At 38.5% G+C, this 18589-nt stretch overlaps 1 protein-coding gene across 3 annotated transcripts in view; it reads left to right on the top strand.

The window, feature by feature from the left end:
* Nucleotides 1-18589, top strand: part of LOC129566959 (semaphorin-1A) — a 279328-nt gene that overhangs the window by 211921 nt on the left and 48818 nt on the right. For all 3 annotated transcript variants that reach the window (XR_008687808.1, XR_008687807.1, XM_055443376.1), the window contains exon 3: nt 5261-5357. Coding sequence is in view for 1 of the 3 variants with exons in the window: in XM_055443376.1 (XP_055299351.1) it covers nt 5261-5357 (97 nt within the window). In the remaining 2 variants the exon portion in view is untranslated. The remainder of the gene's footprint in view (nt 1-5260; nt 5358-18589) is intronic.

Here is an 18589-nt window from a genome sequence, read left to right as displayed (position 1 = left end):
AAAAGAGTAACCTGACAAAAGCCAAAGAAGCGGGCTCTATTATCATCGCCAAAATTCAGCACCGACTGCCAGCACATTCGAATTTATTTAATTTGATTGTTGCCAATTGTATTTTTTGCCGAGCACAATAAACTCATACGAGCTTGCTTTTTGTCGCTCTTCTTTCGTCTTTTTCATTGTGTTGCCAATTTTATGTTCGAGTTTTTTTTTATTGCGATGCCATTTTGCATTTCAAAAGGAAGCTCTTTCAGAATTTTCTGCCAGCTCATTCAGAACAATCGATAAAATTACACTGACAAAGCACAACATCAAACATTAACCATCACTCTTTCGCTCTATCTGTCTCTCTATCTCTCTCTCTCTCTCTATCTATCTCGGCTTTACCCTCTCGCTCTATCTCTTCGTATCACACAGAAATTACCGTCGACCGAATTAAATACATTCGAGCAGAAAAAAAGTCACACCACATCTATTTTTTCGGTCGATTGTCGGTGGCACTTCTTTGTGGTTGGATTTCGGCAGTGAATTATAAAGTTGTTTCGGGATCTTTCGGTAGCACTAGTTGTTACATTGAAGAAAAGTTAATACTTCACGTTGATTATATCGTATTTGAATCCGTGCATATTTTATCGAGATTCGAAATGCGGAAAACCCATTTTGCTCTCTCTCTCTCCCTCTCTCACTTTCATCGGGCTTAAAATAGATTTGGGGTTTAAGCTCTTCAAACCGAAATCGGTTTTCAAAATACTAGCAGCGGTAAGTTGACAATTTTCGAAAAACCCAAAATAACTTTGTCACTTAAATTCGGAATAGTTTATTGAGCCTATTCACCATTTCATCCAAACAACCAATGAATCTATTGACCGATAAATGAACTGCACTGTCATTCGCTTTATTCATTTAAATGGGTTAAGATTAATTGGAACTCTTCGATAATTTAGGTGACTAAAAATTCGTTTCCATGTAAAGCGAATCAACGTCAACGGACGTTCGATCGGATGAGAGTGCAGAAGGTAAGGTATACTGCGTATGCTGAAGGACAACAACAAGTAACTTTAATTTGGTTCAATTTGCATCGAAAAAACGTCTACGTATTAAAATAGATACTTTCAGCTGTGTCCTACCTTTTTTAATCGAATTATCCATCAATTTCAAGCGAAATCACAAGCACTGAGTTTTCAGCGTGTAATTTTAAATATTAAAAGAAATGCTTGAGCATAATCCCATTTTTCACAATTCAGTTTGTCGTAGACAGTTTTAGTGGCGATTGAGTTGAAGAACCGAGAGGAAAAAATGAACAAAAATTGAAGTGGCTGAACGGCAGACAGAGTCGACACCACTGTGCGTTGGCAGTAAGTACAGTTGCAAACATATCAAGCAAACAGAAAAGCCAAGAACTTGACTTTGCATTGTGTGGAAAGAGTGTGTGGCGCGCAATACGTTCATTGGCTTTCTGGGTACATGCATATAACATTCATGGCTTCCTCGATGTTTGTTTAAAGATGTATGAAAGAGACACTTCAATTGGACACAATGTAATTTCCTATTCGTTTCTTTTTGCGCCATCATTTCAGCGTGTTTGCAAACTTTGCACTCATCTAACAGAGATTTCGTTCGTGGTTCATTGTTGTACTTTTTTCTGTGTGTATTCACGTATTTATCGTTTGCCGCAGTCATACATTACACGTGGCCAAGCCAAACCAAACCAAACACACACATAGAATGAGAGCTATGTGTACAAACCAACTAAAATAATTCGAGTTTTTCGTTGTTATTGCGTCGTGTGTGAGTGTGAGTGTGGTAGCAGCAGACATTATGTTTTCCGAGTGTAATTTATTCATAGCCATTCTTCTTCTAACATTTGCTTATTCTGCATTTATTCCGGCCGATTGTTTCCACGCTTTTTTCTCCTTCTCTTTCTCTTCCTCTCACTCTGCATGCTTTTCGTTGTTGAATAATTCCAGACCACAGAGTCATTTTTGGTAAAAACGTAAGAAAACCGTGTTCGAACCAGAGAGCAAAAAAAAATTTTTGCATTTGTGCACAAATTGCGTGGGGTCAAGTGACATGAACGCGTCGTGTGTACTGTGTACTGTGTTTGGATTGTGCTGTACAAGCACATTGCATTGCTATACACACACACCACCTTGCGATCGAAAATCGGGAGTGAGAAAAAATGGCTACAACAAGTTTGGAAAATTGCGTTAGTACCACCTGGCATGCAATACAATATGTAACCATTATTGCTGCGACACATGACTCCCGAATGAACGCTTTTGTCCAGATTAACATGAAACACGGGAACCAACATCGACGTCATTCAACGCATTATTTGCACGCCATCATCAGCAACAAAAAAACATACACAGTTTTCCATTACACTCGAGAGAAGAAAGAAAAACAAACAGAACGAGGTGTTCCGTTTGAAATCGACGCTAGAGCAAGGGAGTGCGAGTGTAAGAGCGACAAAGAAGGAGAAATGAAGAAAAACACTGTAAGGAATCTTTATAGATTTCACATTATTCACATTTTTCGCCGTGTATTGTTCCGATCGGTATGTGGTGTGCCCAATTGAGTCCTTAAGGACCGGTTGCAAGGTGAACCATCACCCATCATGTGTACGCTTTTGAATCACTGAATTTTTTAAAGATTACAGCGAACCATTATTTATCCTAGCTTTTTTGTCGATACACAAATTCGACGATTTACTTGTCGGTTCAACTTCGACGCCATACATGCTCACTCACACATACACACACGCGTACATATTGTGGCCCTTTGTAAACGCTACCTGCTCCTCAATGTTGTTCCAGACAAACAAGTTCCATTTTGTATTGCATAAATCGTAAAAACAAATAGTAATTCTCTTTGCTCCACTCGGTGTATGTCCTTTACCGTATGCCTCTGGTATGCTTCGGACCCCATACCGCGACACCGAACTCAAAACCGAATTGAAATTTCAACAGAGGGAGAGCGAGAGGAAGAGAGAAAGAAGCAACAACAAACATTCTTCGTTTTTCTCGGGAAACATTTCGGGCATATGTTTTCAATTTGTTTACAAGTGAGTGGTGTATCGTAAACGGAACGGAGCTTGAGACCAAAACAAATATTGCAGAAAAATGAAATATATGTAAATCCAAAAACATAAAGAAAACATTTTCCAATAAAATATATTGCCCGCTGTTTTCTGTAGCCTTAGTAAAAAACGGATCCGCTTTTTTTCTCCCAACGTATGCAGCTTTATGTATGTGCGTGCAAGTAAATGCTCTGAAACCCTTCCATCTCGAATAGAATGTTTGCAAAAGAAAGCAGAAAATACGGCTTCATCCTTTTTCGACAATCCATCACAAGCAAATACTTTACCTGTTTTAACTCGTAAAATCGGTAGCGTCTTTGTGTCTTGGGCCGAACCCAGTCTCCGTCGAGCCGATCTAAAACAAAAATAAATGAGCAAAAATCTTAGACTGATATTATATCAATTAGAATAAATTGTGGGCAATGCTCGTTTTTCTCTCTCTCTCCCGTTGACGACTTTGACCGAAATGAAAACGAAGAAAAAAGTCTTTATGGTCTCGGTCGATTTGATGGCGCACACGTTTGAAAACGTGATGTGAAGAGAAAAAAACCACATTGGTTTATGGCTTTTCTGTTCATCGGATGATTATTATGACTGCACACCTCCATTCGATTTATTGCGACGATGAAAAATTTATATGAGCTGCAGTGTGTCCTGTGTTTATTGTATAAAACTCATGGCCAATGCTCAAATAGCTTTCTTTTTCCACACAAACAAGCATAAAACATCCATATTACAACAACTTTTTTCGCTGTTCGCTCTCCCTCATTCTTTCTCTCCCTATCAGGTACCGCATTCCTTTTACTTTCACTCTTAAGTTCAACCATTTTTTTTTTGCGATACGATTCTATATCATGTACACAGGGAAAAAAAAGTGTATAGCTTTGCTTGGTTCTCTGAATGGTTTATGAGAGGCGAAAAGTTTATCCTTTTGAAATCGAGAAAAAAAGAGAGAAAAAAATGTGCTTTGTCCTGTGTGGCAAAGCTGCTGTTTTGCGCTTATTTTCCTCTCTTTCCCCCTTATTTCAATAAATGTTCTCCATTGAGCGCGGGCGCGCGCATTCGTCGGTTCTTTCTCACTGAATGAATTATGTTTGCCACGAGCACACTTAAAAAAAAAAGAACCAGCAGAAAGAAAGCAAGTCGATGCTCCGGTTTTCAGTGTTTCACCCATTTCGCAATATGTCATCCGTTGGTAAGATAGGGATGAATTAACCGTTTGCAGAATTCTGCTCACGAGGTCGCCTTTGTTTTGAAATTAGAACACAAATATTAAAAACAATGTGGTAGCAATTTCAAGCCTTCCGCATCGACGGGCGCAATAATAAAAGTTGAACACGATACCGACATGAGCAGAGCTTCACCAAGCAACAGCTTGGATATTCGATGTCGTCCCGGTTCGCCAGCAAGCTCGTTCATTTTGAGCAGCGATGTGGCGAGGTGAGAAGAAAATGGCGTGGTTACACGATTAATACGCTTCGGTATGATGTATTAGACCTTGTGTTTTTCTAGCCATTTTATTTATGTTTGTACATGATTCATGTTGCACAGGGAGGAATGGGTGGAAGAGAAAATCACGTGGGGACGGAATCTATTGTTGATAAATCAAGATTGGACTTTTTAATTAGAAACAGAGAAAACCCACACTCAGACACCAATAATAAGCAGAACAAGTGAAAAACACATTTTCATCTGGCACGTTACGATGTGGAACCGTATCCATTGAACAAAAGCGGAACTCACGCTCTCGTTTTCATCAACAATGAGAGAGATTTCAAATGAGAGCAAAAGAAAGCAATTAAATTTTTTTCGGGTGTGAATGAGTTAACGAATCTAAAAAAATTAAACCATCAAATTTGATATGAAGCATTCATTTTTCCCATTTTATAATGTGTTAGCGGTTGGCCTGAATTCACCGAAAAAAAACGTACAATAAACACCATTGAATGAGTCGTTTTTAACCTCGTTGTCAACACCTCTCTTGTGCTCGAATATACGAGTTTCTATGTTTTTTTACAATGAGTACTAAATTTTAAGCGTTGCAATTCATTGTTCATCTTGTTTGATTTTATTTCTTTTTATTGTTCTGCATGAAAAAAATTAACATTGTAGCAGCATTGCGGTATGTTCCAAGTGGTAAATCATAATTAATTCTTTTTCTTGCGTTTTTTTATTCGTTGACAGGTTCAGAGGACATAATGAAATTCCAAGGAAATGACACAGTCGTTGACTACTTTCGATTGGTGTTGCGTGATGGAAACAGTTTATTGGTGGGCGCAAGGTAAGTGAATACCGTAGAAAATTGTTTGTTTCCCACTGTTGAAGCCACCGAAGCATTTTACAGGACGATTTTCAGGTGGCGTGTGTTCAGGTTGTGCATTTTTAATGGTGGAGTTGTGGAAAAATCTATTGTCTGCAATTGAGCACATGAAGTTGAATATCATAGTAATAAAGAAAAAGGGGAAATAAAAACAGCGACACAAGCAGCAGCAGCAGACAAAAATAGTTGGCGAATCTTTTGTTCCACCATAATGACGCCATTGCGTTTCGCTTGCAAACAAAGAGAAACTGCGTTTTTCAGTGCAGTTCCATATTGCATGCACTACACGGAAATAATTTCTAGAAACTTTTATGTGTGCTACTTATTGCCTGGCTGTTGAATATGTCACACCGAACTTTTTTTCTCGCTCCCAATTCTGTGTGTGGCCCATTTTTTCGATGTAACGGCTATCTTTTACTCTCTCTCTCTCTCTCTCATGGTTATTTTTGTGTTCGTGCTGCTGCATTCATTTCCACTGGCTCCGTAATTTAAGCAATTAAATGAGAGAACTACATGTGAGTTTGCCAACTTTATATCGATCCAATAAACTTTTTCCCAAGCTGCTGCTGCTGCTGCTGTTGTTTGTGTTTCACCTGTTCAATTGTCCTAGATGCTGCTGCTTTTTTACGATTGGACACAAGGAATGCTGTAATGGTTTTTTTTTTTCAAGAACGTGTGCACAGCAAGCGCCACTCATAAAATTTATCTGGCAGACAACCCGCATTCGGCTGACCAAACTAAAACTGCATTCGAATTGTAAAAATCAACATGTTCTCGTTTGAAATATGTCATAAAAATACGAACAAAAAAAGGGGGAACAAATCCGTGATAAAAGAAGAAAAAAAAAGAAGAGAGAAAAAGCTTTGTTCACTCATGCCAAAGTAATACAGAGTGGTTAGTTGGTGCAAACATGGTGAAGGAACTGTTTTATTGTTGTGCTAAAAATTGTAAAAGTTAGCGCCCGATGCGACCGCGCGCACGTTCAATTAAATGCGGTCATTAAACGTGATTAAAATTACCCGTGCATTCATGTTACAATGTTTACCATGTCGTTGGACGCAGTCACCCTCTTCTCACGCTATACCTCATATGCAGAATACACGCAATTTTATTGCGGTGTAATCGTAAAAAAAATATCCACATTAAAGTGACAGATCGTAAATTGTCGCCTCTTCTATTCTCCTTCCGGTGGAGAACAATTGATAATGTTAAACGCTTTTCAGTTGTTTATATTCTAATGAAAATTATCTCACAAAGTTCATTTCACTTAGTGTCACATCATTATTATCATTGTCAGCGTCGTCGTCATTGTGAGTGAGCGTGCAGCAAGCAGATGTGCATTGTATGCACATGCACACCGCACATAGCGGCATAAACACCAGGAATTACAGGTTACAAGCGACAGCGACGCAGAAAGCAAAAAAAAATGTTTAAATCCAGGCAATGAAATGAAGAAATGTTCCATATCAAACTGACGGTGGTGCGACTGCATGTTGCACGGCATCGTTTCATAAGCTTTGCAAACAAAAGACAGACAGAGAATAAAAGTCATTAAAATTGTGTTGTGAACCAATCAAAGCTGGTTCAGGTTGTGTAATCATCATAATTTTTTAAAAGATTGTTCGAGCCACTCGTCCATTTTGGGGCAGATTAAATGCAGAAATACAAAGGCGAAGAAAAACAATTATTTTTTTTACATAAAATCATCAAAATAAACTGGGTTTTTCTATCTATGTTGAAATATCGGTGCCAAATGATTTTATATATGAACAGTGAATCGGTTCTTTTCCATGGCATGACCTAAGCCCAAAGATTTAAATTCCTAGAACTTTCAACGACGCAAAATATTCGACACACTGATGTGTTTTGACTTGTGATACACCGAAATTGAAAGGGGGAAAAAATAACACGAAAAACGTTTTCACAAATTCAAACTTCAAAGCTGTTGCCGTTGTCATTCATTGGGAAGTTTGTGCGGACGGCGGGTCGAATGACATTCGAAGGCATCCAAAGGGTATAATTTGAAAGTTTTAAATGTTTTTATAATCAAAAAATATTTCACTGAATGTGGATATGTTGGCTGATTATATGGATCTTCATAGTGAACGGACTCCAGTTGATGTCGCTCGTTTTCGCACACACACACACACACACATACATACCCTTTCACTCACTCCTTGTATGACTCTAAATGAAACCGAGAATTGTGTGCAACCCGCACAAAACAACCATAATCATATTTTGGATGTTGACGAAGCGAAAGTGTATGTTGTGCATTAAGCGCATAAGAGATTTCTGTGTGCACTCGGATAAAATTAAAAAAGTTTAACGAGCTTTACGATTGCGCTCATGTGTGAGAGAGTGAGTGAGACAGGGAGCTCTGTTCAAACATTATAATTTGTTTTCGTCGTTGACGATGGTGCTCGTTTCTTTCTCCACAATTTACCATGCTGTGTGTCGTTGTTCGCAGTGAAAATGCAGTTTATCGTTCTACTTTTTTTCTCTTCCTTCACTCGTTTCACTTCTCTCTCTCTCTCTCTCACACACACACACACACACACACACTCGTTCTACTTCTTCCACTCGTCACTCGTTGGCAGTTCGTCTCTCTCTTTCTCTCGATCTCCCTTTTTTGCTATTCATTTTAATGAAAATATACTTTTGTTGAACCGTATTGTGTGCGATTTTCAGTCGCTGACTTTGCGGCAAATGTTGAACTTTCCCACTTCTCGTTGTTACCATCGTGTTCATCGTGTGCGTTTTTTTTCTCTGTGCGCACCCAACCTCCTTCCTTGGATCAAAACTAACTGCTTTGGATTCACGATGACAGTTCTGTTCGTTGGCTTAATGAAACTCAACAGTGATGGCATTACTGTTGCTGCTTCATGTTGCCATTTGTGTTGGTTGTAATGATGGTGGGTTCATGTCGCTATAATTCCGCGTGCTGAGCATGTAATGCGATGGCACATATCCAGCCGTGCACGATGCGAAATTTCTTTGGCTCCAGTGACACGAGCGTGAGCGCGGCGCGCACACAACGAATGCGCGTGTATGTGTTTGTCATTTTCAAACATTTTAAATTATAATGAATGTCACTTGGTTCATTTAACATGAAAAAAAAGTTATGTATAATCCCTTCGCCGCATGTTATCTCTTCGTTTTAATTTTCGTTTCACACATTTTTCTTAATTTTTATCGGTGGAGATTAATCGAGTGGTCTCCATTTTTTTTATAAACAATTACACGGTGTGTGTAGCGCATAACGAACTGAAAGAGCGATAGAAACGATAGAGAAACATAGAGAAAATGAGACATAGACAGAGCCAGGAACAAAAACATCTCTCTGTTCTTCTCTCTCAGAGAGAGAGAGAGAGAGAGAGAGAGAGAGAGAGAGAGAGAGCGAGGTACTGGAGTAGAACCAACGGGATGTAGAGGAAATGCAGAAGAAGAGACATTTTAATGACAAAATCATTGACAAAGCGAACGATAAAAAGTTATCTCGTTCTTTGCCATTGATTCCGCTCAGTGTTTTTTTTTCCTGAAATTTTCAGATGAATTATCGTTGCTCTCCGTTTTCATTTTCGATTATCTACTCAATTAAAAACACGATTTTCAATAAATTACAAGCAAAAAAAACAACAGCAACAGCAGAAGCACTGCATTCAATTTATTTGTGTAATTTTTTTGTGTGTCTGTGTGTGAACATTGTTTGATGGAAAACAGAAAGCATATTGCGTAACCATTCATGGATTTATTACGTTAAAATCTGTGATTAATTCGTCTGGCTGCTTCGCAATGATATTTTATCAATTGGCTACATGAAAGCAAAAATCGATATATACAACGAAATAAAATAAACCAGCAGCCGCAACAACCGCGCGCGCTCGCTCGCGTTTTTCACTCAAATTAACTGGTTTGCATTATTGTAGTTATGTGATTGACTAGCAGAAACAACAACAGCAGCATCAAAATCCATTATCACCCATACCCTGGCCATTTTTTTGGTTTCGTCTTTTTTTCCGGCTTAATTGTTCGATAAATAATTAGCTTAATGAAAAAAAAAAAAACGCGCGATGGACTCGCTTCGTGAATAAATTAATTTAAAATGTGGCATCAACAGTCGATTGAACAATCCATCTCATTTCATTTGATCGGCATTGCAGAAAACGAATTACTCGTGTTGACGCTTCAAATCTCATGTCAAAACACATTGTTCAGGTGCAGCCCATTTTTATTCTTGTCAAAATAAATGCGAATTGTTGAATAAATCCAAAATAAAATCCCGACCGTAATTTCGCAATTCTGGCACAATTTTGGTTGTGCCCATTTTTCAAAATGTGACCATTTTTTTGTGTGTGCTGAGGCGAAAATATAATTAATATAACAACAGGATATTTGCGAATGCGGTTCATGTAACGTCCTCATCCAAAATGAATTATTTGCTGAGCATTTAATTTTTGGGCATGGAAAATAGTGTGTGTGTCGCATTTTCTCTCCCCAATAGCCTTTCTCGTATGAATGCAAATGCATTTGGTGTCTAACATGCAGTTCAACAAATCCGACACAAATAATCAATTTAGAGATAACTCGAACAACACACAAATATGTCTAACGAGACTTGCAACATACAATGTTTTACGATATAGCCATGTTGTTTGTATGGATGTGCGTAATGGCTGGGGCGGCCGCATTCATTGATTTTCCTATTAATTTTGCCCATTGTCCACATCAAATCGCTTTAGATTCGAGATTTGTGCAGCGGTTCCGTGGTTTTATTGATCGTATATGTCATTGGTCCCGGCCTTTGTTCGCATTGTACCATCGGTCTCTGTGTGAAAATTCCGCCTCTCTATTGCTCCCGTTTCTCTCTCGCTCGCTTTGGCCAGCTCGTTGAATTGCCGCTCAGGACATGTATTCAGTAAAATAATTTACAATTTACAATGTTATGCTTCCATCGTTGAATATTTAATGCCGTGTGCCGAGCGAGAGAGAGAGAGGATTTCGAGCAAGAGAAAAAAAATGAATTGTGAATGCAGCAAATCGGTGATCAATATTCGAGATGGTGGTAAATACTAAACAGTTGTTCCGACAACGATGATGCTTCACATCACTGCGACTGGAACAACCGAACGAAATTTCAGAGCTTGATGAAGATACGTGCTATCGCACACAGTCCATCTCATTCTCGCCACTTCAAATGCACTCTCAACTCTACGAATGTATCAGCATGACACTCACCTAATGCTACAATAAAGCGCATCGCTCATATGGCCATGTCGAATAACAGCAGCAGCAGAAGCTGAGTGCAAGCATTGCAAGTTGAAATTCCGAGATGCCAATGACCGATTTCCGAACAACACAGGATACCAATACGACAGACAGAGAGAGAGATGCGTTATGCAATTTTCAAATCGGTTTTAATAATTTCGGAACGATAGAACGTGATTGTGTAATGTGCAAATGCGTTGCGAATGCGAACAGGATTTTGTATTTACGACGCCGTGCATTGTTTAATAATGGATGGGCACCAGTCGGGATAGACATTTTGTTGTGCATTCACAACAAATTAATTCAATTTCAATTGGTAATTTGACTTTATTTAATTAATAAAATGGGAATGCACACAAAGCGATGCCAAGATTCATTTTTCGAAGTACCGCAGGGCGATCGAGCGGTGAAATCGGTGGAATGAACAGTATTTTTCAGAGGAAATTAAAATTTGTATCAAAAATGCAAACAAATTCACTTTTGCCATACTTTATGGATCCATGTTACCTAAATGTAGAAATAATCGACAACGCTTTTTTTCGCTCTCTCTCTCTCTCTCGCTCTAAAAAAGTGGCTGCCAAACAAATTCAATTTATTTTGTGAGTTGTATGCTTCGACAGTGGCCAAATAACAGAACGACAGGCGACACAATGAATTGGATTTCGATCGAAAAGCCAAAAATTTACATCAGTTTGCATTTTCACATTGTCCATTATTGTTGTTTACGTGCTGCTTATGTAATGTTAAGTGTATGTGTATAGTGCAACCGATTCGGATGGAATCGAATGGTGAACAGAAAACCGCATGCACCAATTTATGCTTTGACAGTTAAAACCATTTTGAGTATCGAGAGCAGCGAGCAAGAGGAAGACAGAGAAAGGACACAGAAACCGGTTCGGAATTGAGCGAGAATGTAATTTTCCATGGATGAGTCTCATTTCACTTGGCATTTGGCATCTTCATTTTGTGTATCGATGTCGCCCGCTCTCATGAGGAATGCCATTGAAAATTGAAATTCAATACAAACGAAATATGCGGCACATATGCGCCCAATATTCAATATGACTCCGATTTGCTATTGCATCTAATACACGATCGAGATAAAAAGCTAATGTTGACCGCATACCATCGATGTGACGTTTTTCATCGGCACAATTTCATGCATATAAATAGCCATGGCGAACACATACACACTCGAGCTACAAACTGCTGACATTTATATTTTGCTTTGTTCTCCGCTCTGAGCGCCAAAGTATAAACCAACAGCAACCAGAGTGAGTGTGAGAGAGAGAGAGAGAGAGAGAGAGAGAGAACGAGGAAAAAAGAACAGCACATTCAATTCCCAATAAGTTAACCGCAATTTGCAACAGCAACATTCCCGTGCGTGTAACGTCGCATATCCAAAAGAAGTGTATCGAAAAATAAATTGCACACACACACACACGACTAACACAATTCACTATCCAGTTTCCATAGCTCACTCTCACACACATAACTCCAATAGATAAAATAAGCGCAGCGTCAGCTTGTGTCAGTATTGTGTCCGTTCAATATAATAATGCTCATAAAATAATGTGAAGTAAGCTAAAATTAAACGAAAAACCGAAACGGAACGGAAAAAAACACACTCTCTCTTTCTCCCTTTTCAACGAGGAGCGAGATGACGAGAGCTTTTAAAGCATGAGCAGAGCACACTTATTTTGATCATATTCTAACACTGAAAAATGAAATGTAACACTGCACACAATACTCTGCAATGGAATTATGCTTACTATGAGTCATAACAGTTCAACATTTCAATATCGTGCGAAAATTGGTGCAAAAACTTGGCTGTTGTTGTTGCTGTGTGTGAAATGTGTATGCAGTAAATACTTCAGTGTGCATACTGCAAATAAATTCTAATGATTTTAATAAAAAATGATGGAAAAAGTTTGATTCTACAATTTATGCCAGGGAATGAAAAGTAATTTCATCACTTTAACAAGAATCTATATAGAAAACGGGATGGTACACCTTTGGCTCAAAGGGATGTTGATGCGCTCTCACATTTATTTATTTTTTTCCCCTATTTGATTTGCATCTCATTTGGGAATTTGCAAGACTTTGCCGCGTCGAACTAAAGCCGATGTGAAATGTATGTAAATGTGGAGATCGAGAAAGTATTCCGAATTGCATTTGATCGTTATTCTTGGCACGTTTTATTTTTTAGTCGGAAATCTGCGAATCAAAACGATTCTCACAAAGAAAAGGGGTGATTGAATGTTTTCGTCTACATTTCAAGCTCGATGAAAAGCCACACTGATGATGGCATAGCACAAATGACAACCCAACCAAACGATGATGATGATGCATTTGGTCTCCATCAATTTGAATGGATTCAGAAAATAGATTCACATCGATTGTGGAGACCAGCATGTATTTGATCCTCAAATTTTTATGTGTCAACAATTCATCTCTGTTGCATTGAATGCCAAATTTTAACCATAGAAGCGGCAGAAAATTATTCAAAACCAGAGAATTGAATTAAACCAGTATATATATGAGCTGTACCAGGTTGGTGTTACCAGCCACTGATGTGCGTACAAATGCGAGAGACGGGAATCATCATCAAGCAGTCGGTGTATGCTGTTATTTCTAAACTCTATATTATTATTTCCATTGTGAATGTCTGTGTGAGGCATTACGCTCGGGCTCAAACCCGTTTTTTCTCTGTACTTTCAAAGCATGCATAATGAATGCAGAGAATTTGTCTATATTTTGTGAGTATTCCTATTCCAGGGATTTTCCTATTCGTCAGTTTAATGCATGAGCATTGCAGCAAAAATTTTCCAGATCCATTTATATACAATGTATACTATAAAATATGAAAAACAATGCAAAATGAAAATTGGCATACGATGTAATGTGATCACTGAACGAACGAACGAACGAACGAAAGCTACGATTGCGATGCGAAGCGAACAAGCGAGTACACGTACATAAATTACTGCATAAATTCGATGGCATAGTTTTTGAAATATAATACAAAATACGATAAAAGCCATTTTGCATAAAACTCCTTTTTATCTTTTGAATGCGAAAAATTCGTGAGAGCATTGCACACACACAAATATGTATAAAATACGTAAATATACACGCTTACAAAAGACTCTAAAACAAATAAATGATATTAGAAATGGTTCTAGCTGCGGATGATGAGAAGAAATGAATTTTCTCACGATGCGATTTTCGCAGAAGGAGTTTTTCCCAGTTTCACAATGTTCTCATTTGTTGTCATTGTTGCATCAGATATTTCAACGTTAAACTACCGCAATTTGGTGAGTTACCGTATTTATGCTCGCAAAAGTTTTTGTTATTTTTCATTCTTTTTCTCTCGTTCTCGCTCTCGCATGCTGTTTCGCTCGGGTGAAATTTCATAATCACGTTCATTTCGAATGCATCCATTAGTAAAATATGAAGAATTCCATACAATGCACAGCGACAAATGCGCATATCGCGCACGAACACCAAATTCATTGTCTAGAGAGAAAATGTATAAATAAATTTGTAAAAGCTTATCTTTAACGTCATGTGTAACGCTGTCATACAGCGCATAATTACATAAAATGCACCCTCATTCTGCTCAGTGCACGTCCGCTGTTGTCGTCGTCGTCGTCGTCGTCGGTGGCGGCAAACGAAGAGATGAAAATAATTAAAGAAATAAAAGGATTGTGTGTATCAGATGACTTAATATCATTTAACTTGTTTATTATTATACTTTCACTTTAATTTCCGCTATATGTTATTCTGACTGTCGCCCGCACCTTCTGTGCTGACGCTGTCCATTCGAATAATAAATAAGCGTCCATCTGTGAGTGTGTCTCATGTCGTTGTAGCAGAAGAAAAAAAAACAGAACAAAAACAGCAGCAGCAGCAGCAGCAGTAGTACCGCCACTACCACGAACAGAAATTAAATCAAACATTTACAAGCAAACGAATGGACAATGACGGTCTGTAATGAACTTAGCACCTGAAATTACTTTAATTTTTGGCTCGGAAAAACTTCCAACTGTCTGATATTCCAACACCGATTACCGGTCGACACAACAGAGTCGCACAGTTTTCCACCAAAAGAACGAACACAGAGAAAATACGGAGCAGTAGAGCCACACACAATATGGTTAAATTGATCGAGGATGAAATAACACAAAAAGTTAATACAAAAACCCAAAGTTATGATGGAAATTCCAACCGTATAAATTGCATACACATGCGAGCGAAAAACTCCCATCCGAGAAAATAGACTGCATTTAATATGAGACAAGGTGTTGTTCCGTTATACAATTTAACCAAACACAAATTTCTTTTTTCGTATGAATTGTGGTGTCAGTGTCTGGCAGAAAGAGAACGAGAAGGAGAGAGAGAGAGTGAAAAACTTTACCGTTTGCTATTTTCCGGCCTCGACTGTTTATAAAATATATGTATTATATTGTGCAGCCCAACGATGTTTATACTGAGAGAAAAAAAAAGTGGAAGACAACTATGCAACAGAACATGGACAGAACTGAGGCAGAAAAAAATAGACGTGGCAGCAGCAGCAGTCGATGTATGAGGCACATGTGTGTGTGTGTGTGTGTGTACAAAACAAAATCACACTCACTCAGTGAAGCCCATTGTACAACTACTTGACTGCAATGCACCACCAATGAGCCTATATAGGCATATTCATTTTGGTTTAGGTTTTGCACAGTGCCACAGCCAACATATGTTGTTTTGCCGTGCTTGGCTGTGTCGTTCTTGCCTTTTGGTGTCTGATTAGACATTCAGTTGATATGTGCGAGTTAAGAGTAAAATGCATTACCTGCACATATACACACGAACACTCGCCGCACTTACTCCAAGTTGAATTAATTTAATTCCAATGGTTCGACCGGACTCCTGTCTCTCTTTCTCTACCTCATACTTGAGGAAAGTGCATTGAATTGGCTGGATTCGTGTGTGACGTGTTTGCAGGTGGAAAATCGGAAATGAAATGAAACACATCTAGCCGAGTGAAGCGTCAAATCGACTAAATGAGCATATATACGTATCTACGGGACCCGCAGCACAAGAACCCAAAAAGTCGACGCTAAAAACGTAAAAAGCAATAAATAATTTCCGAAATAGAACAGGAAAATCACATTGCAATAAATACAGGTTATTTGGATTGAGCGACGAAAAAAAGCAGATACGCTCTGACATGTCAAATTGTCGAACGGAACCAACTTTTGTTCATTTCGCATCGTGAGCCATTTTATGTTGTTCAATTTCCTTGACCGCGCATATATGTATTGCCTGAAAGTACAAGCGCCCCTATCATGAGACTATTTAATCAATTCTACGAATTCAGGCACTTAATTTGTAAATAACGACTCTCACCGATCCCGTGATTTCGCAAGTATCGTTTTCAAAGCATTCAAACGTAGCTCTAATGTGGAAACTAGTGGAAAAATCCTCTCGTCCCAATAATATAGAATAGATTTGATGTTGATAATTTTATTGGCTTCACTTCAAGTGGCACTTGAATTGACAGTGGTTTCGTTGCAGTTTGTGCAGAGCTCCTCATGAGCTTTATGCGTTTTATCGATTGCTCAGAATTGTTCTAATTTGATTTCGCATATCAGATACATTTATGACAATTTAGTTGCATCATATATTGGAATACAGTACTGTATGACATCGAATGGTTGCGCAGTTATCGCGGCACCCGGCAGAACTCAATAGAAATGCATACACAACATATAATCGGGAATATCATATCGGTGCATATAAGTGATTTATTTGCATTTCGCATCCAACATCAAGGGAACGAGACGAGCGCAGAGAGAGAGAGTGAGAGAGCGAATATAGACTTGGGCATAGAATGTAAATGAAGTTTATCATTTAAATTATTATGGTTGACGGTAATTGTATGAAATTAGTTGAGCACACAATTTACTTGCTATAGACAATGCGTGAGTATATGTGTGTGTGCGTGTGTGTGGTTCGATGTAAACATATACACACAGGCCGCATCGATGTAATTAAATTTATTTCAATAAATTTATGATTACGATGCCAATGTGCAGAAGAAAAAGCGGACATATGAAACACATTTCTGTGCATTAAGTGGAGCGCGCACGATTGGATGAGGTGGACAGAAGGGAGAGTGATTGAGAGAGTGTCCACTCGTTTGAAACACGCACGAGCGTGCTCACACTTGCCTGCATCAAAAACAAACACATTGCTTGATGATTGTCATCTGATGTTTAAATTTTCATACCCGAATAAATACATTTTGTGCCGTTGATTTATTCATGTGTGCGTAAATGTTCTCAAATAAACGATAATATCCATATTCCGGTGAGCATATTAAATTTAAATTTAGATTTTTGCCCAACTCCCATCCTCGCCAGTGTGTTATCAAACGGTTAGAAGCGTGTGCGTGTGTCCATGATAAAGATGCTATCAAAACTATAAAATTAAATTTATTAGATTGTTCGGAATTTCGATTCATTTCACGGTACACTTCGATTCAAAATAAAATGATAGTTCATTATGTATTCATGCCCATAAATTATTGACACATCGAAACGTTTTCGTCACCGCTTCCCCTCGTTCCGACATTTTATGAACTGAAACGACGAAGAAAAAAACAAACTACTCAACAAAATCGGATTTTTATTCAAACGGCACACGAGTTGAGCGTACAATTTTGAACGGTACGCACCTAAATAAAATAATACATTTGATCGAGTGCCAAAAGGCATTGCCATTTCTGATGGTAGCAACGAGCACATGCATACGATAAGCATGGTATTGTATATCAAATGGAAAACATAGCCACAGCCATAGGTTTGGTTTGGTTTGGTTTGATTTGGTTGCGCTGGTGACATTCGGAAGCGATACATGTAACGAAACACACAGCCATTTATGTGTGTATGCATTTTAATTTGTCGTTCGGTTGTTACATTCACACAGAAAGCGACTAATTAAAATATCATGTTCACTTGTAGTCAAAATGGTTTTGAAAGTGGCGTATGCCAATCGACATCTTGAATCTCGAGGGGATTCTTTGTGTGTGTGTCCCACATCCTTGCACTCGACATGACATGATGAATATCGTTTTTATTCAAATGAGCTGGTGGAACGTTCCACACTGCAAATGTATTTCCATTTTATCACACATTCATGTCATCGAACGGAGTGAGAGAAGCGAGCATGGGAGCAATGTTGGAGACGACGACAATGCATCTCTCTGCGGACGTCAATTACTTTTTCGGAATACGTAATTTTCGTATAATATCAAAATAATTTGATAGCATTGCAGGTTACCTGACATCAGCGCACATTATAATTGAAAGTCACACATGTAGCCTGCGCTCACGCACTTCGTCCACCAGACATCAACCCACCTTCGTCCTGCATACAACGCGGATAATTATAATTAATTTACGCCGATCATGTTATTATCACTGGGAGAAAAAAAAAGTGAACCATTCGATATTTTAATGACAGTTTCCGGCGAAAGCGATTCGATCGCCGGTCATACCATTTCCAATGTGTCACACCATTTCTGCTCGATGCAAAATTGAACATCTATGTCGTGATGGTGGTTTGATTGATTGGAACAGCGTTATAATGGCGCTGCATCCATACGATGTATATGAATATGAATAAATTGCCAGCTAATTGGTTTGGCAGTCGACGCCAATAAATATGTATGCTAATGGAATACACAATGTTTCAGCCCAACCAAAGCGAGATTGATGAAATGAAAATGCTAAATTTAGACGAAAATCGTTGTCATGGATCAAAGTTGATGGGACATGTCCCGGCTCATTTAGTTTACCAAATGCATTCCTATCGTTTTTTGTTCTTCATTTGCTTTTGTTTTTTTCCCCTGGAAAATCTGTCTTAAATCTGAA

The sequence above is a fragment of the Sitodiplosis mosellana genome, unplaced genomic scaffold (genome assembly GCF_009176505.1).
Source record: "Sitodiplosis mosellana isolate CC-2019 unplaced genomic scaffold, AAFC_SMos_1.0 Smas_scaffold_5, whole genome shotgun sequence".
NCBI classification, from domain to species: domain Eukaryota; kingdom Metazoa; phylum Arthropoda; class Insecta; order Diptera; family Cecidomyiidae; genus Sitodiplosis; species Sitodiplosis mosellana.
The sequence above is the reverse complement of the archived record's forward strand: the minus strand, read 5'-3'. Positions and strand labels throughout refer to the sequence as shown.